Raw genomic sequence first — 16,178 nt, forward strand, 5'->3', positions numbered from 1 at the left:
ATAATGTAGTCTGTATCGTCTGAGAATGTGTAGAGCATGCCACTAACGTTGAATTCGTGTCCTGTTTTTGTTGTAGGACTTGCCGCATCGTTGCAAGCACGCGTAATCGCAACACTCAAGATCAAGGAAGAGGACGAAGAGCGTCATAGGCGCGATCTGAGCATCCATCATAGTACTTCCGGAACGATAAACAGTAGCAGTAACAGCATTAACAGTACCAATAGCAATATCCACGGTGGAAGCCTTCAGATAGTACAAACTGCACACATTAAGTCTGAAAGTAAGTGACCCCCACTGGGGACTTTTCGTACAAAATGATTTTGCGCTTTTATAACCATTCATATGTTTGCTTTACTTTATTTCCCTTCTAGAATACACCTCATCATCATCCTCATCTTCTACATCGTCATCGTCCTCGACGTCATCCCATCATCACCATGCCCTGAAACGTACCTCACCGATCGTGGAACATCCGGCCGGCACGCGGCCACCGAAGATGCTCTATACGACGTCCGCCTCGGCCGGTGGAATGGATTGTGGACCGGATGCGGATATGCTGCACGTGCCGCGCGGTGCCGTACCCGGCAGCAGCGTGGTCGGCCACAGCGCTGTCCGTGGCGGATTGCTCGTTGCACCGCCGCTGGTAATGAGCCCGGAAATAAACTCGCTGTCGTCGGTGGTAGACGATGGACGGCATCACCATCAGCTGCACGTGCGGCACAATCACCATTCGCGCAACGACGTAGACGGTAAGCATGCAGTCGGATGATCACGATTTGTACATTGACAATTGACGTTGATCTTACACCTTTTGCGTATAACGTTTAGCTCATTTCATTTAACGCTTGGTAATGCATTTTGCCTGCAGTAGCGGATTGATTGGTGATGTGTTGTTTACACTGTTCCGTTCGTACTAGTTTCCTTTGCCATCCATTGCTAACTTTCAGCATTTTCTTTTTTGAGAGATGATTTATTATTGTTTTTTTGTGCTAAGTGTTTTATATTAGTTGAATTCTTCAACCTCTCATCTTCGTGCCCGTGCTAACATTGTTTTATTACATTACCTCTATCACAAGCCATGCGGTCTGGCTGTTAGTGCTAAATTTTAAAAGTATGTTTACCTTTATTACGAATCTGCATAACACTTTGTTACAAAAGAAACCTATTTGAGGTAGTTAATTTGTTTTGTCTTGATATCTTCATACCGTTTTATAGTATTTTTACCGAATCCATTGATTCAAGTTATTTTTGTTCTTCCTTTTGTTAACGTCTATTTTTAAGCGAGATTATTACACACTACAATTAGTATTACTCTTTGTTTTATCAACGCCAATAAATTCCCAAATGTTCCCAAATATAATTTATAATTTTCGGTGACAAATACTCTTATTGTAACTAAAATATCCTCCTGCTTTACCTTGTTCCTTGTTTTACCCATAACTGTGTAACCTATCATTTTCCGCTTTTTAACTGTGCGTTCTTCACTGCGTTCCATAGTGAGATAAAGAGATAGAAAGAGAGAGGGTTGACGAAGAGAAAAGTTCAGAGCTGTGTGCCGAAGGAATTTGGTGCAATAGAATGGATGCACGCTAAGTTTTTGCGTTCTCTCTAACACTTACTGCAAACCTTAACAATATGGCGCGCTGTGTGTTGCATGCCACTACCACCACGCGCATACGCACCTTGCCCGGTTGTCGCTGTGTACACACACAAACACACACACTCAGTACGTTTGTTAATAGATTTACTTTTGATTTATTTCGTTACGTTCCAGAAGGAACTACTGCTACCTACTACCATTAGTGCTACCTCCTCTTCTGTCGATAGTGCACGATTCGCGAGCGATTAGATATCGACTCCCGCCCTTCCTTCGTCTGTTCCCTTCGAAGTAGGTACAAGTACTGTTGTGATATTTTACGTTTTTGGTTTTCCGTCGGAGTGTGTTTTCCGTTTGTTGTTTTGGTTTTTTTTTTCATCATCTTGCTGTGCTGGAGCACCATTTGTTGGTGACACGTTTGGCTTTTTTTGCATTACAATCCTTTGGACAAATGTTTTTTTTTCTTACCGCGGACCTGTGTTGAGTTGTTTGTGGCTATGATTGGTTTACTTTCTCTGTGCTAATACATCATAACACGCAATGAGCTTACAATAGCCATGCACCGTTTGATATGGTTTGTTTTAATTCGACTTTTGAAAACTGCTTTAACAACTATTTGCTAAACAATCGAGCGAGATAAAGAGTTTTCGCTTTTTTGAATCGTTTTAACTAACACACCATCTCAACACTTCTGCGCTGTTGATAATTAATCCTATTAAATTTGGCTGCACTCCGTTCGGGGCCGGATTGTTGATGTTACTGGACAATATAATCCAATCTGGCAGGGGTACACGCACGCAGCACACAGCACTTAATTTTGATCGTCAAAAATCCAAACCTAAACTAGTAGCGCGTGCGCACTTCCTTCGTACCATCTGAATCATCTCTCTGTGTACCACTTTCTTTCGAAAAATCTATTGTCCAATCATTCGACACATTTTTAGCTTTTACTCATCGTTTTGTTTTATTGTGGATGTCTCAATAGTAGCCGTTAGATTTTTTATATAATTTCATTTGTCTTTTATGTTCCACTCTTAGCTTAGAAATGTTGAAAAGACGAGTTTGAATATTCAAGACGTGTTTCGTAAATGTATTTGTAATCATAAATTGTTTTCTTAAATTTTTAGAAGTAGTTAGAGCTATTGTTGCACATACCGGCTTTAGTATTTTACATATTTTATAGTTTATATTAAACCGATTGGCTAAACACTTATCTCTGCAGTAAAATTTCATTGATTTCCTAACCATGCAGTCATATCCCAACACGTTGATACGTTCCTTAATACTTTTCTTGATTTTCCTTACGAAATCCTTTCGAAAATTTCGTTACATTTTCGTTACATTCCAAATCTGCAACTCGATCGTTGCGTGTATGTTATCCCCTCCGATCGCTAGCAATTAACAACCTGTTCATGCTTCATGCAATGCTAAACAAATGCAGGATATTATAGGGAATTGTATCATGTGCAAGCAGAAGGAGCTTTTAAGAATCCTGTCGCTCGTCAAGCGTCGTGTGTATATGTAGCGCGTGCATAGGAGTGAATGTTTCCCCGCACCATAATGCGTACTACAGTTAGGGACGCTGGGAGGGTGGGGTAAGAGTTAAGCTTTGAGCACGATCGTCATATTGAGCATAAACGCCCGAGCATAACCACCATTCAACTGAGTCGTAAACATTGTATAAACACTTTGTATGTGTGTATGTATATATATATATTGGTCTTAGGCCACGGACTGAACGCAACTGCCACTACCAACACTACTACCTCTGCCACTGCTACTGCTACTACTACTTCTTCTACTACCACAACAACAAGTACTATTACTACTACCACTACTACTCCTACTTCAGCTGGTACGGTCGGTGGCCGTGCTTCTTACGCTACTAGTAGCAGCAATGAATGGACCGCTAACGCTTTCACCACACACGCTGGTTCGGTGCCGGTGGCAGTTGCTGCAATAGTCGACGGGAAGAAGAGCCCTCCCGCAAGCAAACCGCGTCCGATACCTGCCGGAACGACGATGGCATTGGTGGAAGCTTCCTCTTCCTCATTCTCCTCTCACTTACCTAAGATGGCAGCAAACGCCGCAGCTGCCGCATCATCGAGCGTGCGTTCTTCCACGCGACCAGCGACAACCGGTGGCAAGGCTAATAGCGCAACTAACGTTACTACCACTATCATTATCAACAGCGTAACGGGTACGATCGAGTGTACCACCGGCCGTGATGGTGGCCGGTCGCCCGACACGGTAACGATCAGCACCACCGATCTGTCCCTGAACGGGCAGGGCGTACCGGAGGGTTCCGCTGCCGGACGATCGACGGTGGAACCGGTTGTGTACAAAATACTTAGCGCGATGAAATCGAATCCATTACCACCACCACCGCTACAAGGGACGGATAAAGCGAAGGCGGCTGGTGATGCTACCGGCACTGCCATCAAGATCAGGACTGATCTTTCCAATGGTGGATGTAGTAGTAGTAGTAATAGTGGTAGTAATTCGGGTGGCTCTGCTGTCGGTGACCGGGAACTGATTGTTGTAGCACCACCGTGTCCGCCCAGCGCCGGCAAGGGAGGAAGACGCGTGGATAGTGGTGATGGTGGTGAACGGACCAGTAACACTAGTGTAACGCTTTCCCGTAGTAACCTGGGTACCGTAGTTGGTCGTCGTCGGGTTTCTACTTCTTCAAAGATGAGCATCCTTCAAGCCGATCCTGGTACTGTTGTTGCTGCTGGTGCTGCTGCTGGCAGCAAAGCGATGGCTGTATCAACGCCACCGCAATGCCACAATGCAACTGCGGTCAAGATTATTACCGTCCCGGGTGGCCAGTATCGGGATGTGCTGACATCAACCAGCTACAAACCAACCACCAATGCAGCAGAACAGCAACAACAGTATCAGCGTCCGCAGCGGCCACTGCCAAAGCAGCAGCAGCAGCAGCAACATTTGCATACGTCTCCACTGCATCCAACGCCCGCTTCCTTCCCTCAGCCCATCCTAACGAACGGCGACGGAATCGCATCGGTTAGCGGTGCTGGTAGTAGTGAGCCAAGCCGCACGCTCTCCGATGGTAACTGATGACGCGTGGCGCAGCGCAACGTGTGGACGCGGACGAACGGGGGGTATTTCTTACTGTTTTCGTTGTTGAACACGGACACACACTTTAACACCATCCATCCATCCATCCTGTCCATCCTGGTCTGTCTGTCTGTGCTATCAGCTTCCGGCCAATGTTGGCAGCTAATGGAAGGGTGCCCGAAACCACCCGCATCCCTTTAAAAAGACAGCTACAGCTAACTCTATATGTCGCACAAGGTAAGTTCCGTAGGCTACGCTGCAAAGATTAAGAAGACACATGGGAGAGACACACACACACACATACATAGAATAAAGACAAATTATTTCGTCGACAAACTCATCGATTTGTATTGAAAAACGATACTCACATCATTCAGTCGGGTTGATTTTTTTGAATTGCAAATCAAATTCAGCTAGGAAAGGGGTTCGGGTTCGCAAAACAACATCAGTACAACTCATCAGTTCTAACCCATAAAAGGCATAAAGGATAAGCATCTTTACAATTAACAGCAAAAAGAAGCACCGGTTTTTTTTAAATAGAATACATAAAATCGTTAACAGATTGAGCATTGCAACACAACCAAACAATAAAATAAAACTTTGCACAAACAATACCACGAAAAAAGTAAAACGCATAAGCATCTGATTGAATGCATCTGTTCAAATCACTATTCAGCGGCATGAGAAGGGACACAAAACATACACTTTCCATCCGTTATTTACCGTTTGTGTGTTATCACTCTGTGTGGAGATCACCTTTCATCTGGTTGTGTGTTTGTTTCGTGTTTTTTTGTGTGGTGAAAGTAATAGGAAAGTGGAAAAAATGATTAAAAACAAAAAAAAGAGGTTTAATCAATTGTATATACCACACCGGTGCTAGTAGAAACTCATCATTCATTACAACAGAAACACAACAATAGCATATACATAGAACAAATAGTATACTGTGGAGAGAGAGAGAAAGAGAAAACCCCAAAGAGAAAATAACCATGTAGTGTACATAAAGCTAGAATAATGTAAAAAAAGTAAAAAAAAGAAAAAAAAAATTAAAGAGCAAAAATACAATAAACAGAACTAAAACAAAAACAGTTTTCATCCATTTTAGTAGGGTGTAATATTGTTGAAATAATAACAAAATGAGTTGCTCTTGCTCTATTATTATTATTATTACTTCTATTTTCTATCATTGACATCATGGTTCATCATGTTTGGGATGTTTAACTTCTTTTTGACAATCAGTTTTACCTCATTTACACTTTTTACCCTTTTTCTTTACCATGTATTTCCTTCTTCTAAATTCATCTTTTCTAACATATAATAAACAATACAAAAAGAAGAAAAAAAAACAGATAAGTTGTATATAAAGAAGCTCACTGAATGACTATGAAAAGAGAGAGAGAGAGAGGGAGAAAAACAAAGAAAAAGTGAGATACAAATGATACTAACAGACTAGACTAGGCGGACTCTATACTTACTCACAGTACGAAACCAACAGGAACGTAATGGCAAACTTGATAACAAATGCAACAACAGGATGGTGCGCGAGTGCGAATGAGAGCGGCGGGTTACTAGGATGCAAATAGTACGGCTGTGTGATGCATACAGTACATTATGAACGATATAACGATAATGCTGCCATTGTAATGGTGTGCGCACATACATGTGTGCGGAACGCAGAGAGTAAAAACAAGTCCTTTCATTTTCCCTTTTCATTATTTTGCATGATCTGATAAATGTGTTCTTTTTGTTTTCCTTTGTTTTTTTTGTTCTTCTAAACCTTTTATTAAAACAAATCTCATATTTTATCTACCGTGTGATTTTACCTTGAATCGTCCGATTGTGTTTAGTAATCGATTATTTGTTGCAACTACAAAGATAGATAAATACTGCTTAGCGTTGCCAAAATTACTTTAAGAAGCACACCTCGTTAGCACCAGCACACAAGCCTCTAGCAAGCAAGCAAGCACACAGCATTTTATTATTACATCGCACTAGCTAGTTATTTGTTTATCTAATCATTCGTTCTGTATCACCGTATATTACGATAGTTAAACACATTTTTTCTACCAAAAACGTTGTGCAGTAATAGTGTGTAATCCGAATTTGGAATATTGATCTTGGTATATATTGGTTGCGGTTTTATTTAGCTGAGTGTTTATCTAGTTTTAGTGTAACCATTTGTAGTATTTAGAGTAACAACACTACTACTAGCAAGCGAAACCAGTTATTATTTCTGTGTGTTGCGATATAGTTATGTAATCAATTTTTTTTTACTTTTCCCCGTTTTGATGTGTTTTGGGTGGTGGTGGTGGTAGTAATTGTTTGTTGATGATTGTTGTGTTTTATGTTGTTTCATTTAGTTGTTCATTTCATTTCATTTCATTTCAAAAGTTTAACATAATCGTGTATGTTTTTTTTTTTTAAATGAAGGTCAAAGATTTTTTTAACTTTGTTTTTGAGTATTTTACATTTCATTATATTGTTTCGATTTATTTGTTTCCGTTTGCAGTCCCTTTTACTGTTTGATAGTATTTATTTGAGGTACATTTTAATGTTCTTTTTCTTATTCAAAGTTTTTGTTCGAATAGTTCGAATGGATAGGATGTTTTGTTTCGTTCACACCGTCAATTAAAATCACCCAACTATAAGAAAAAGATTGTCCTATGTTTCTTTGTTATTACGTTTTATAATTTTGCTTGCGTGATTGATGTGAAATAATGCTGCATACCCATTTCCCTCCCAATTGTGTCAACTGCTTTTACTAACTCCCAACAATTCTTCCCTCCCAGATGATGTGGTGATCGGTGACGATGAATCGAGCTGGCACGATCGCGTTAGCTCCGGGTTCGATCGGCTGGTAGCGTTCGCCTCGACCGAGCTGGACAAGACGCGCCGCTCGAACGAGGACGCACCGGCGTCGTCCGCCAGCTGTACCACCTCACCGGACAGTGGCATCAATCAGAGCGACCACAGCCGCACGTTCCTGTCGTCGTCGTCGTCATCGTCGCAGCTGGATGTGCCACCGGGCAGTGCCAGCGTGGGCAGCAGCAGCAGCAGCAGCATCAGTAGCAGCAGCAGCAGCAACAGCAGCACCAGCAGCATCGGTAGCGTCACCGGTGGCCACGGTGGTGGAAGCGGCGGTTCGCACGGCGTCGGAGGCCACGCAGGCGTTCCCGGCGGGCTGATGATGAAGCACATGGTACCGATCATAAAATCGTCCCCGGCCGAACCAGTGGACAGTCCGCCGCTTTCGGACGTCGGGCTACCGCGCACGCCGAGTCCTACGTCGAGCCCACCGCTGCTGTTCGGGCATCCCACCGCAAGCAGTACCGCGATCGCTGGTGGTGCTACCACTTCGGCAGTGTCAACGGTTATGCAGCCGTCCCTGTTGCATCCACCGGTCGTCGGTGGACACGCACCGGTGGCCGGTAGTGGTAATAATAACGGTGTGGTGACGCCTGCAGCTGGCAGTGCAGCGCCCGTTAACAATTCCAACAGTGGCAACAGCAGCAGTAGCAGCAGCAGTTTGGGCATTCCACTCAAGTACCAGCGCCAGTCAAAGTCGTCCTCGTCGTCGTCGGAGAAGCATTACAAGAAGAAGTTCCGCGAACGCAACTGGGAGGAGTACGAGGAGAGTCTGAGCGGTGGACGTAACAGTGCGATAAGCGGCAGTGGCGATGTACCGATGGACCAGCAGGACTATCATCATACGGTCGCGTCCCTGAACGCTCCGCACAGCGGCAGTATGGACGTTGGCAATGCGTCTGCTCCATCATCCACGAGCATGTCCGCTGAGCCAATCGGACCTGCTGTTGGGGACAAGCGTAATGATGATCACGCTGCTCAGCATCATCACCAGCAACAACAACAGCAACAACAACAGCAGCAGCAACAACAACAACACCACCACAAACATAAGTCGGCCAAATTTCGACCAAAGGGCAAGGACTGGAACTGGGACGACGAGCACTTGAATGCGTCGTCCGGCTCGGCGACATCGACGCGTGGGGCCGGCCGATCGGGAACCAACACAGCCACGACCTGATTGATCGTGCTCGAAAATTGGCAACGGTTTGCGTAGGTTCCATCATCTACCACCACCCCACATCAACCATCTCCCGGGACGAACGCGCTCACAATGCTTAACTGCATGCGTGCGTGCGCATCGATATTAGCGTTTATTTGGCGTTAGCAAAACTACACAACTGTGCATCAATTTTTCGTTATTATCGTGCCCATTTTTACCTTGCAAAGCTGCTTCACATGCAACAATAAGCGTACGAGGATCGAGTTAGGGCCAAGCGACTGAAAGGGTCTATTTTTGACGGTTTTTTTTAATTATTCGTAAATAGTTGTGTTCAAATTTAAGTTCCTAGTAAAGACAAACAGGGGTTCATTTAACATTTTCCTTTTTTCTATTGATGAAATGGGAGAGTTGCTCAACAAAATAATTTTAACCATTTAGACCAATTTCGTCCAGCAACGTTCAACTTTTTGTTTAGCGCAAAACATTTCCGCGATTTAGTATAATATAGTTCAATCGTGAACGAGATTGTGTAGAATCTCGTTTGTTTTTGTCTCCAGAATTACCATCCTCCTCACGGCCATGGATTCTGTACTTTCGTGTAACGGTGCGTTTATGTAACTGCCATTTATTAGTGATTCATCGCCATGTATCCAGTTCGGGCGTGTGCGTGCGTGTGTGTGTGTTCACTAAACAACCTGATATACAGCCCGGTTGCTTTGATGACGTTTTTAGAACAATGTTTGGTGATTTTGATTTAATGCTCGTCCTCGTGTATAGAAAGACGATTAGTACCTAGTGTGTTGTTAGCACGCGTGATGCAGTTTGAAACGATCTATTTCGTTAGAACAAAAAAGAAAGTTGTGGAAATTCATCATCCACAGAAAGAGAGAGTGATAGAGTAATGATTTATGTATGCGTACGTGTGCGTCTTCTGTTTGGCGAAGATGAAAGACTGAACTTTTTTCACATTTGAACTGCCCAACCTACCTACTACTACTAATTATCGTTTAGACTTAAAAGGAAGTCGCCCTCCTCACGGTGAGGTGGCCACTCCGTTCGCCTAACTTTCGGTCCGATTAGTTTCATTATTACGCTGGTAATGGCTGTGGTTTTGTTGTTTTTTGTTTTCTTTTATTTTTAGTACACGATTTGAAGTAGTTTTGCGCCACCGTATGATTGTTCTGTCGAGGTGTGTACGCGCCGAATGTAAAACCTAACGACTAACGAATTAATTAATGGGGGAAAAACATTTTTCGATGCATTTTTCTTCTCCCCCTTACCCCGGAAGCAATTTATACACACACACACACACGCGCACAGTTTTACTTTCAAACCAGGGCAACAAATAGGCTTATCCTGTACTCCTGTTGGGCTTACACTGGGATTAAAACTTCACTAATAATCTACCTTCCACAAACTTCACCAAGCAAAAGAAAACAAGAAGCAAATATTAAACCTCATGCGTGTTAGGATGAAGAGAGAGAGAAAGAGAGAAAGAGAGAGAGAGAGAGAGACAGAGAGAAAGAGAGGAAGCGATTAGCTGTAGTATGGGTAGTAGTTTTAAAGACAGTTAGTACACTAGTTGGGCGCAGCGTGTGTACATACAGCAGCACGGCAAAAGGAACGGTCCGCTTCATATGAGCTCCGGGCAAGGCGTAGTGAAATAGGGCGTGGGAAGAAAATGGAAGTAGAAAGTAACAATGGAGGAGAGTTGAAACATATGCAATGGACACAGAAAAAGAAGAAGTTATATATTTCTATTATACTGAATATTAAAAACAACATACCGATGAATGCGATAAATGTGCAGAGAAATCAAGAAGAGTCAAACAAGAACTGAACGTAAGAGAGAAAGGGTTGATGGGGAAAATTACACAAACACACACACACACACACACACACACTATGGTGTGTAGTTTGCTAACGATGCGAACAGGCATCGTCTCCAAAACGCAGCCTCAAAGGACACCAGCTTGAAAGAGGAGCTTTTGTTTTATCTTTTACTTAAGTTATACTTCAGTTTATATTTATTTGTTAAAACGCCCTGTAACGTTTAAGGTTTACGCATTATTATTATTATTATTATTATTATTATCCTATTGCAGACGTTTATTCTATTAATTATCTATCTTTTTATCTGTTTTCCGTTGAATTGGTGTTCCGATAACCGTTTGTTTGCTTGTATCTTGTAATATTTCTGTTTATTCTTTCCTTTTTTTTGGTTGCCCCCATTTCCGCCCCCAAAACAAACCGTGTAAGAGCAACCAGGCAGTGTTAGCGCATAAGTAGCCAATTATATACGTATGTTTCATTGTTACACGTGCGTGGTTGGGAGCGTACGCAAACGTTTGATTTTAACCGTTCTCTTTTGCGTTGTATGCGTTTTCGTATCATTTTCCTTTGCTTTAAGCGTTAAAAAATACGAATCGTCGAAAGGGTGGGAGCGACAGTAGTGGTAATGTAATGTAATGAGTATATAAGATAGGCACAAATGAATGGGATAATGAAGCGGAGGAGGGGGATAGGGGGGACTGCACACAATTTTCGGATTATTTTCCACTCAACCAAACATTACTCAAGCTCGTCCTGGCATAGGATTGGGCATTGGTGGAACCGTTTATTTTCTACACTCTACATTGGAGTTAAGCTTATGAAAGAAACGAAAAATAAAAATAAAAAACAAGTCAGTTTAGCATGGGTGGAGAAAACTATGCCAAAATTATTCTATATATAAAAAAAAAAAAACAAAACGAATTGGAAACCCATATAATGCGACAAAAGGAGGATGAGGTGATTAATACGGAGGGAGAATACATGGAACCATAATTCTTTCCAGCTTTCTTTAGGAAGCTTTTTAAAAAAACAATAACAACACAAAAGTAAACGAAAACCATACAAAATAATAATAAAAAAATATAACAAGTAAACACAAATAAACAACAAATTACAGGTAATATCAATACGCAAAAAGTAGCATATAGCAAATGGGAAAACATACACAAACAAACAAACAAACACACACACACATACCCAAAAACATACAAAACAAAGAAATGCACTTAGAGAGCGAGAGAAAGTGGGTGAAGGATACAAGCAAACAAGCAAAATAAATCTCAGGACAAAGGAAACATCCTGACTAAAGGAAGGTAAAGGCAGCAACAACAAGTAATAGTAGTTTGTTTCGATCAAAAGTGTTGTGGCATGTGTAATGTGCAAAGGGAAGTAGGAAAAGAAAAAAAAACATTAAAAATAAACAAACGAAACACAAAATGCAATAGTGAAACACACAAATAAATCTCACCCTATTAGCAAACGTAGTAGAGAAAAAGAGAAAGCCTAATGCAAGAAGCGGTAGTTTGGAGGAATGTGGATAGGGCTTTTTAGCAAGGTTTAAAGAGACGTGGATGGATGTGACGTACGTGTGCGTGTATGTATGTACGTAGGCCCTTGTTTCTTCTGTTATGGAACGTAATGTAACAATGCAAGAGAGAATAATTCTGTCTCCCCCAGGAACTGTGTTACCCTTAATACCTGTCCCAAGTTCTTATTGAAAAAAAAAGAATGTAGCCGCCACACGCTTTGCGTTGAGCCCGCTCAGCATCGCGTTTTTTCTTCTGTACAAATAGTTCAAATTTTAGTTCATTTCACACGCGTGCATGGCGCGGCTGTAAGCGCGGAGGTGTTTTAAATTGTAATGATAATTGTAAGATTTTTTGTAGAACTTGTTTCTCGCCTTTTACGCTACTTTACATGTGTAAATTAAATTATATATATAGTATCATAATTGCACGCGCAGAGCACCGTGTTACGGAAGTTGCGCAAATGCTCTTTATCTGCTAATTAGACTTAAATTTGAGATATATTTAATGTAGAGGAGCAATGTGGTGTGGTGTAAGATGTGTTAAATTTAATTTCGAACACGACTAAAAGCTTCGAAAACGCAAATGGTGTACAAACGAATGCTATTAGAGTTTAAATTTATGATTGTGTACCCAACGATCGATCTCTTTTGTGCACGTGCGCGCGCGCACATACACACGATATGTTGCACTATTTTAATGCGCAAACTGCTTACACGTGTTCGCAATAGGAGAAAAAAGAGCACACCATTTTGTTTTTCTATGAACCTTGGTTGCAGGGCAATGGTGAAGAAAACTCTCCACTGCTAGTAGTAGGCATTGAAGAACAGCGCAAAGCATACGAAGAAAGTCCACTTGCTCCGCTAAACAACAAGCGCCACTCGGGGAGAGAGTAGTGTGAGAACAGCTAAAGTAAAGGTAAAGCTATAGTTAAGCGTATAATGGCGGGAATGAACAGCAGTGGCTATATAGTGTGTAGCACAAAAACAAAGAGAGACAGTGTAGCAGTAGTGGAGGAGTGCAGTGTGTAACAAGAAGATGCGTGTTTAAAAATGGCCGCATTTACAAAATACAAACAAAACAAAACAAAAAAAAACAACAACACAGAAAGCAGAAAGCAAAACCCAATCTAACATGTAAGTAATCTTATTTGGAAGGAAAAAACATAATTAATAATTACAACATTATTGAAAGCCAGACAAAATATAAATATTATACAAAACAAACAAAAAACGGTGGTTCGTTCGGTTGTTTCATTTGTATTTCTATACTACGCCATTTTGCCATTTTGCCCGAAAGGAGGAGCTACGCGAATGCGGTTTGATACCATGGCAACGAGAGCCCGCAAATGAAATATCACAAGTAGAGATGCGAGTGTGTGGTGAGTGTCCAACGATCCATACCAATGACATTCGTTCGCGCGCGTGTTTGTGTGTGTGGGTAAGTAGACGCAACATCCTCCTTCGAATCATGCTACCTTGCTACACAAACGGTCAAAATGCTACACGGTAATCAGCTGGTACCGGGGCGGCTGCAGCACCAAGCAGCGAATCGGTACGCTGCTACCTCCTTCTCTGCATGCGCTCCTGTTACAAATCTGTCGTTTTGTCGCTTCGCCGTTCTCGTTGCGGATCACGCTCTCCTGTTCTTTGCGCTGTGCGGGGGCTACCTGTGCGTTCGCATGCTCGCCTGGTAGAATTTTGCGCTGCACAGGCGAGCGCGTTTTTTAACCGACGCGCACCGTTTCACACTCAATCGAAGCGTATTGCGTACACTTGGTGCATGGTGAATAATTTGGACATTTTATCGGATTTTAATGTTTAATTTTCTTTAAAAAAAAAAGTGTTAATACAGTAAATTTAAAATACACCTTTGTTTAATGCATAAATACAACTCTTTATTGGCTCGCGTCGCACAAATACACAACCACAATTTTGTTTTTCCCTTCGAGTTTGGTGGAATCAATTACACTTCTCAGAAGGAAAAGTTTAATCATTCGCTTCCAATCCTTCCCCCCTCCCTCCCTCTCTCTTGGCACGTTCTTTACACACTGACTCGTGTTAACATACACGATTTGTTTATTTGTTTGTTTGTTTGTTGTTGTTACACAAAGTATACTACTTTACAAATGGCATTTTGCACGTTGCTTTCTTTTCTGTTCGGTTTCTACTTTTCTCTTTCCATTTGTTTGCTTCTTCTTCATCTTCTCCTATGCGTTCTCACATCAACATCACATCGTTACATTACATGTAACATTACATGTACACTTACAAAAAATAAACATAAAATACAATTTTAGAGTGATCCTCCATTTGTTTTGTTTTACGTCCTTTCGCCTTAGTTCACAACGGTTTTAAGTCTTGCAACTCCAACAGTTTTGCATAACAGTTTGCAATTGTGGCACAATTCTTTTACACAAGTACTCTAATACGATACGTTTATAGATGGAGGACATTCACACACAATTATTAGTTAAAAAACTAGGATTACAATCACTCTCGCCTTTAGTAACTGTTCTACCGGATTACACTTTATACACATCGAATTTTGGGGGTGTTCATTCCTTTCCCTTCCCTTCCCTTCCCACCTTATCTTATTATCTTTTTACACGTTGAATTTCTCCTCCTGTTTGTTCAAACGGTTGTTGGCGGTATTGGCGTCCTTGGAAACCAAGGTACGGGACCGTTCGCACACGCCATGTTTCAATCATTACAGCACGATTCAGTGAGCTACACAACACACAATTTACACAGTTACACGCTTAAGGGTCGTTGTTGCAAGGGATGCAATCAAAGGTTTTTTAAGCACATTTTGCCTGCTCTCCTTGATAGATACTTCGTCCCGGCACAAAGAAAATTGAGAGCAAATTGACAATTTTCCTTGCCATTACGGTGCAAACTTAATACAATATCCCTGCATGTTTTCCAGCTACGACACACACACACAATACACACGCTAAATTGCATTATTTGTGTCATTTTCTCTGGTGAGAAAACAAAATAATTGCCTCCCTTACAGGATGAAAATGTTCCTTCTCCTGAAGGACAAAAAAGAGGAAAAAATGGGAATAAAAATAACATCACAAATCATTAATCAGACGCCCCCCCCCCTGTCTCTTTCCTTCTCTCTATTTCTCTTTGCAGTCTACAGTCACGCCACGCCAGTTCGTTCGAATCGTTCAAGTAAGTAACGGTTTCGTAACGCTAGCGCCACGTAACGCCTCCACCTCGGGGAGCTTTGGTTTGGAAGCTTTCGCACTCGCAGCAGCAGCGGCAGCGGCAGCGGCACCGTTACTATTGTTGCTACTACTGTTGCCGGGCGCTTTCGCGAAGCTGTACGACACGCTGTTGAGCTTTTTGGCCGGTGCCGACGGATTATGGCAGCTGTTCGGTGAGCTGTTGCTGTGGTTGTGGTTGATGCTACAGGGTGAGTTGTTGTTATTGTTGTTGTTGTTGTTGTGGTTGTTGTGATGGTGGTTGTGATGGTTGATCAGGATGCCGGCCGGTGGTGAGGCGACCGTTCCGTTCACTTGACTGGCACTGGTCGCCGTTGGCAGTAGTAGTGGCTGCTGCTGAGGATCGGACGCGGGGACACTGTCGGTGGCAAGCAGTGTTGGCCCGTTACGGCTCGCCATGATCGATGCAGGCGATGTCCCCGCGGGAGACATCACTTTCAGTCCGTTCGGTAGCGGGGCGGCGGCGATCGCTTCGGTCCGCTCGCCGTTCAGCCAGTAGGTCAGCATCTCGCCCTTGCCCTTCATCGGCACGAGACCCCGTTCGGTCAGGTCGAACGTGCCGAAGGTGTCGAGCAGCAGTTTGGTGGTGTGGCTGACGTGTATCTTCAGCGCCTCGCCGTTCGATTCCATCCGGCTGGCCGTGTTGACCGTGTCGCCGAACAGACAGTACCGTGGCATCTTTAAGCCGACCACACCGGCCACGCATGGTCCTGTTGGGAGTGGGGAGGAGGAAAAGGAGAGAGAGCGATTAGAAAAAAAATAAACCAAGCAATTAATGGGCGTTGAAGATATGATTTTGGGAGGGAAAACTCGTCCCGCTGCTGTGAGTTGGCAGGATGTGTAATTAAACTTTTGCTTAGTCATGATTTTTTGCTTTTA

The 16,178-nt window shown here is 42.6% G+C and overlaps 2 protein-coding genes across 9 annotated transcripts in view; one reads left to right on the forward strand and one right to left on the reverse strand.

Moving 5' to 3' along the window:
• LOC120953660 (histone-lysine N-methyltransferase, H3 lysine-79 specific) overlaps window positions 1-10,508 on the forward strand; it is a 40,897-nt gene extending 30,389 nt beyond the window's left edge. For 3 of the 7 annotated variants that reach the window (XM_049606288.1, XM_049606289.1, XM_040373799.2), the window contains exons 7-9: window positions 77-280; window positions 372-749; window positions 7,468-10,508. In XM_049606288.1, coding sequence (XP_049462245.1) covers window positions 77-280; window positions 372-749; window positions 7,468-8,723 — 1,838 coding nt within the window. In that variant the 3' untranslated portion in view covers window positions 8,724-10,508. Of the gene's footprint in view, window positions 1-76; window positions 281-371; window positions 750-1,774; window positions 1,889-3,323; window positions 3,412-3,449; window positions 4,832-7,467 lie in introns of those variants that run through there. The other 4 variants (XR_007452006.1, XR_007452007.1, XM_049606287.1 and 1 more) reach the window with 4 other exon arrangements.
• A 3,611-nt stretch (window positions 10,509-14,119) lies between these two features.
• Window positions 14,120-16,178, reverse strand: part of LOC120961064 (atrial natriuretic peptide receptor 1) — a 38,375-nt gene continuing 36,316 nt past the window's right edge. For both annotated transcript variants that reach the window (XM_040384670.2, XM_049606291.1), the window contains one exon: window positions 14,120-16,009. In XM_040384670.2, the coding sequence (XP_040240604.2) occupies window positions 15,243-16,009 (767 nt within the window). In that variant the 3' untranslated portion in view covers window positions 14,120-15,242. The remainder of the gene's footprint in view (window positions 16,010-16,178) is intronic.

Source organism: Anopheles coluzzii, chromosome 2, assembly GCF_943734685.1.
Source record: "Anopheles coluzzii chromosome 2, AcolN3, whole genome shotgun sequence".
Lineage (NCBI taxonomy): Eukaryota > Metazoa > Arthropoda > Insecta > Diptera > Culicidae > Anopheles > Anopheles coluzzii.